General features: G+C 38.1%; 1 protein-coding gene across 1 annotated transcript in view; it reads right to left on the bottom strand.

Moving 5' to 3' along the window:
* Positions 1 to 595: 595 nt before the first annotated feature.
* LOC145406370 (uncharacterized) overlaps positions 596 to 6,000 on the bottom strand; it is a 71,534-nt gene continuing 66,129 nt past the window's right edge. The window contains exons 3-4 of the mRNA XM_080277535.1: positions 1,783 to 1,912; positions 596 to 715 (exon numbers count right to left, since the gene is read on the bottom strand). Coding sequence (XP_080133661.1) covers positions 642 to 715; positions 1,783 to 1,912 — 204 coding nt within the window. The 3' untranslated portion in view covers positions 596 to 641. The remainder of the gene's footprint in view (positions 716 to 1,782; positions 1,913 to 6,000) is intronic.

The following is a 6,000-nucleotide window of genomic DNA, read 5'->3' as shown; positions in this document are numbered from 1 at the left end:
GAAAAGTTTTAGGGAAAGCTATATCTTTCCCGCACAGTTTGATATGTCTAAGATGGATAAAACATCAGAGGAAGGGGTAGGCATGGGAGATTATTATACGACTCTGGCAGCGTTACACATGATTTTAAAAAAAAGAAAAAGAAGGAAAGAAAAAGAAAAATACTCGTTACATCCTGACATCGAAACAGCAGTACGCAAAAACACAGAAGTCTCAGTCCCTAGTCCTCTGCCAACCAACCAATTTCTTTTATTCATCGTAGAGATCAAGGGATAACATTTTTCATTATAAATATTTTTAACAATCTTATTATTGTTAACTACAAGTCAATCCTCATCAGCAAACGTTAAGAAGAGTCCCCTGGAGGTGTGGGGTTAATAAATGCGAAATATTATCCCTCAATTTAGAGAAATCTTTAAGCTTAATACAAGTATTTGGTGGCAGCAAGATATAATACAAGTAAAACAGGCGTCGTCGTACGGAAGAGGCTAATCCCTACACTACAAGACGGTCATCTAAACTAGTATATTTTGAAAGAAGTATGAAAAACCGGGACCCCATGTCTACATTATGAATGAGCTAAGGATGGGTTTGGGTGGTGGTGGTGAGGTGTGGGATGTGGTGGTAAGAAGATGCGGCCCGGCTAAATGACCATACACTCGATGGGGTATCTTGCCTCACCACCCGCTTTACTGAACTCCTCTGGCGTCGGACATCCTGTAATAAGAATAAAAAAAAAATGGCTTGTTACAGTAGTTTATTACACGTAGAAAAGGGATCTACTGAAATAAGAAATTATATAATATCAACAGAATTCAGAAAATGATAATAAAATGTCGTCTCTATATTCATGATCATTAAGGGCAACATGATTACACCATTAATCAGTATTACTGTTATCAGTACCATCATCATAACTTTTTTTCCTATTTTGTGGTGTAGATACAATGCAAAATACATATAAAGGGAAGCACAAGAAAAAACAAAAGTAATATCAGCTGAATGAAGAGTGAAATGGACCAGACAATCATTTGTTCACCATTCAAGCCTTCAAAAATTTCAGGCTCCAGTCGACATGCAGACGAGATGCACAAAATACTGGTTCACAAATCTCTGTAGTCCAGGAAGGGTCGGAAAGAATCCTAACGAAACTGAGGTAAAGGAATCAATATTCTGAAAAGAGACCTATGTGAACCTAAAATGCAATGAGTAACTATATCAATATTAGACTTGGAGTTTTGTGGTTTCAAAAAATGAGACCAGGAAAGATATTTTCCAGTAGTATGCACATGATGTACAACGCAAGGAAACTTGACCAGTCTCAACAGCCAGAGCAGGAGTAACTTTGTTACTACACATGATTAGCTCATCCCCCAGCGTCACAGCGCACCAGTGCAACTTAAGGACGCCATTCGTGAGGTGAATAAATTATCTGGCGATGACCGACATCAAATTAAGTAAGATCAGAAGTACTAAATAAATGAGGGACCGTATAGGGAATCGCAAATTATAAACACCATGTGGAACTAGTCTCGAGTAAAGCACCTTGCATGCAATTATCCCTATACAATGACTGACTGACTGGACACTTCCAATGAATATTCCGACACCTAATAAGACATCCTCTGCCCGAAGACGGGACTTGAAAAGACGACACTCAAAGATGCGCATCTCGGATCACATTTGTCGGACACTTGTATATGCAGACCATTTGCGACAGTCTCTCTCTCTCTCTCTCTCTCTCTCTCTCTCACATGCACATACACCCAGATATGCGTACGTACTCTTGTGACAGGTGCGGCCATGGTATCCTGTGTTGGCACAGAGGCAGTGATAGCCGGGGTCCCTCGAGATTTCAGAACAGACTCCACCGTGTTTGCAGGGGGACGGTTGACACTTGTCTTCTTTCCGCTCCTGTAGTGGAAGCGCAGAGAAGGGGGAGGAGATGGTTACATGAACATTAAACGAATGTTAGGCGAAGATAAGAAATGAAGGATGATAGATGGAGAGGAAGGAAATAATTGAAGGAGAAAAGAAAAGAGGATTATTTGCTAGAGGAAAAGCAAAGAGGAAATATTTCAGGATGTAACGGTTTGGTCCTTCTTTAAGGATATTTTTTCCCTTCGTGTAGGTGTGACAGAAATGAAATGATAAAATGGCAAAACAATATTAATTATACAGAATAATCCCATCCTCGCACTATAATTATCTCTACTGAGAAGATACAACAGTTTGGCTCTCTTCAGAATGATTACCTGCCTTTGCAATGAAAATACAGATGCAAATATATCCAACAATAATGCGGCATATTGGCATTCATGTTACAAATAATAAAATATTTTGTAGTAGTGTACTTCAAATTAAAAGGTAAGTGGAAAATATCTAAGACAATGAAATTTAAAGCAATTAATGGAATCTCTGCATACGCGGGCAAAGTAAATATCACTGCTAACACCTTGATAATTACTCTGCGACTGAAGGGTGAAAAATAGTACAATTTGGCAATTTTTTTTTTATTACTCACACAGTTATAAGTTCGGCATTTGTACAGTGACGATCATCATCATCATCATCATCATCGAATCTAGCCAAATGCCTTTCTCGTAAATGAGGCTGGTAGTACCCGGAAACGGAAAAGCAAAATTAGGGAAGTAGAAGAAAGAAAAGCGAAATAAACGATAAATCAGTCGAAGTAAAATGAATATTTGATTTGAGCCTGAAAAGATATTTGTTTGAGTCTCTCTCTCTCTCTCTCTCTCTCTCTCTCTCTCTCTCTCTCTCTCTCTCTCTCTCTGGGGTGTGTGTGTTCCAACTACTGGGGCATTGTACAACATTCCACTGATGGCCACAGTTATTCTTTCCCCTGTTCCCCCAAAAAATACCTGCTGTGCATTTTTCAGGCAATATGCGTTTTTGATTGCTCTCTTGTTTCCCATTTTATTTCCACAAATGGTGCAATACGTCAACCTCTTCGACGGGATGATGTTTTATATATCTTCAGAATAACCATTAATAGTGACGAGGTATTGAATACTGGTCCTAAATCGTAAAAAGTCCTCCCTAAACAAACTATACTCGCCAAGTAGTAAGAAAAAATAAACGCAGTCATAATCATTTTATGTCTCTGTAGAAGCATAGAGGCAGGTGATAGGCTACTCTTCCTGACGTTTAAGACGAGAGTGACCAGTCGTGCAATCCCTGAGATGTATGGAGAGCAATAAACAACAGCCATGCCTTGGAGGCAATTCCTTATGGACTACATCCATCTAAAGCACCTTAATTCACTAGACCATTGGACATCCAACTGATTATGTGGTTAACAAGTATAGCGTATGGTTCCCTGCGTTGCAACAGACCATCGAGCCTGTTACTCAACGAACAATCGCTTGTAAATGGCACTAAATGAAGTTCGTGGATCCTGTGCGGCCTCACCCTACCATCCACCCACCAACACACACACCCACACACCCACACACACACACACACACACACACACACACATACAGAGAGAGAGAGAGAGAGAGAGAGAGAGAGAGAGAGAGAGAGTGGTGTCACGGAGTTAGACACGAAATTATGAAGATAAATCGCTCGAAAAATATGGCTAGGAAACTTCACAAGCCCACAAAAATACGACCATCTCTCTCTCACTGACTCTTCGCACAATACTTTGCCGTTTGACTGTGTATTTGTGTCGTAGCTTCTGTGTGTAGGATATATTAAGAACTAAGAGACAGACAGACTGACAGACAGACGAACAGAAATAAAGACAAAGACAGAAAAAAAAAAAAAAGATTGACAAAGAGACAGAGATGCAAACAAAAGTTATTTATGTCAGCAGCCATATGTAGAAAATGCATTTCATTGCATGCATGAAAATATTGGTATAGTACATGATTGTATGCTTGAAGCTGATGTAGGGCCTTTCCTAAGGTCCCCATATCTAGAGGGTATGCTAAAAGATTAAGTTTGGAAAGATTTCCTTCTGTTTGTAGTAGTTCCAAAACTTGTAACGGGCAGCATGCTATGGCTTCCACAAACCCTTTATTTAATGATCCGTAACAAAGTAGCCCTGTATCTGCAGAAAACATAGAATAATGTAACTTATTTATTTAAAAAGTATTATAATATTCTAATAAACAATGCAAATGAACTATAATTTAGTATTAAAACCCGACGGGTCTAACTTAAAGAGTAATGGGTCAGGGGCAAGTTCGGTCCTTTATTTGCGTTAGTGGTGACATCTGGTAACACGCACTATAATTTCTTTACTGTAGTTAAGTATGGTGAGATCCTTAAATATACATGTTTGAACCCCTTTTATATATAATCCATGTGATTAACTGAATATCCGACGTTCAGTCAGTGCTATAGGTAATAATACCGGTATACTGTACATGTTAAAATCACATATACGATTATAACGTGAAAGTTACTGTTCTTAGCACATAGGCCGAACTATGAAGCTTCGTGACAGCATGAGACCATCTTAGTGTTTTAATCTCAGGCACTGCAAACTATACATTTTTTTTTTCTAATACCGATATTAAATATTTACCAGCAGCATTCAGTCCATAACTCCTGGTTATCCTTAAGAAGGCACAGGACCACTTTTTTTGTATATTTGTTTTCCTTACTTTGGCTCTTCATGGAATTCATCATGTATTTTCTAATTGCGTTTTCAAGTTTCGCTGTTTTTTATTTCATCTAAAAGGTTTTAAATAGCATTTTTTTTTTTTTTACCAGTGCGCAAAGACAGACGGACGCCATTTTAGAAGGCCAGTTCTGATAGAAGTTACCTTTATCAAGGCCTGTTAATCAAAACATAACCTAAATTTTCGTAACCTAACCCACTCTTATGTATCGTAACCTTACCTAACCTATTTTAGGCTAACCTAACCAATGTTATGCTTACCTAACCAAACTTACCCAAACCTGTGCACGAAGACAGACAGTTGCCATCTTAGAACGCCATTTTTGGGTGAATTATTGTTATTAGTGTCGATTTATCGAAACCTAAATCTTCTTCACACCCCAGCCTTATTTATCATAACCTTACCTAACCTATTTTAGGCTAACTTAACCATTTTATGCTAACCTAACCAAACTTATCCTAATTTGTCCGCGAAGACACGCGGACGCAATCTTAGAACACCATTATTGAGTGGAATTACCTTTATCAATGCCCATTTACCCAAACCTAAAATAAATTTTTGTAACTTAACCCAGCCTTACTTATAGTAATCTTACCTAACCAATTGTATTTTAACCTAACCAAACTTATGCGAAAGTAACCTTACCTGTCCCTTTTCTAATCATATCTTCCTTGTTTATTTATGAGTCCTCTTCATACCCAAAATGACACTTCTCTACACCTTTATAAAGTTATTAAATCAGTTGAAAGATAGATTATTATTTTTTTTTAAGAAGTAGTCCTACGTCCCCTTAACCCTACAATGGTAGTCCTTCAGAAATTTGTGTGCTCCTCTGGCCGGCCCTGGGACCATTTTTTCGGAGTTCTAAAATCGATTTCTTTTTCTGACAGATGTGATGAGAATCGGTTGGCACACCTGACAATGTGTATTTTAACATGCTACAAACGTCCTGCGATTCGCTGATTCGTGGAAGAATTCATAAAGCTGTGTCACATGTGCCCTTAACATGTAAACATATAGGCGAAAATATCCGAGATTAAGTGACCGCCTGTGTGGTTGGGATGGTCGAGTAGGGCCAAGTAAAGATACCAGTGACTTTCGTTCCCTTCCCATGATTGGTAGCAGTTTTTTATAGCTCTTTTTATTCGTTGTCATCGGCACAGGTATTGCAGTGTCATCTGATGCTGGGGGCTATTGAGGAGATGATTGACTAATTCTTATATCTTCTTTGCTAGGTATTATATCATATTTAGAACATAAGAATTACTTGAAAAGTTTAGTATTGTAAGAGTATATAATGTATACTTAAAAACAAGTGGTAATGTAAAAAAAAAAAAAAAAGGGAAAATC

The sequence above is a fragment of the Coenobita brevimanus genome, chromosome 70 (genome assembly GCF_032717465.1).
Source record: "Coenobita brevimanus isolate Jiangsu-jjx chromosome 70, ASM3271746v2, whole genome shotgun sequence".
NCBI classification, from domain to species: domain Eukaryota; kingdom Metazoa; phylum Arthropoda; class Malacostraca; order Decapoda; family Coenobitidae; genus Coenobita; species Coenobita brevimanus.
Note: the sequence above shows the minus strand (reverse complement) of the source record. Positions and strands in the feature narration are given on the sequence as shown.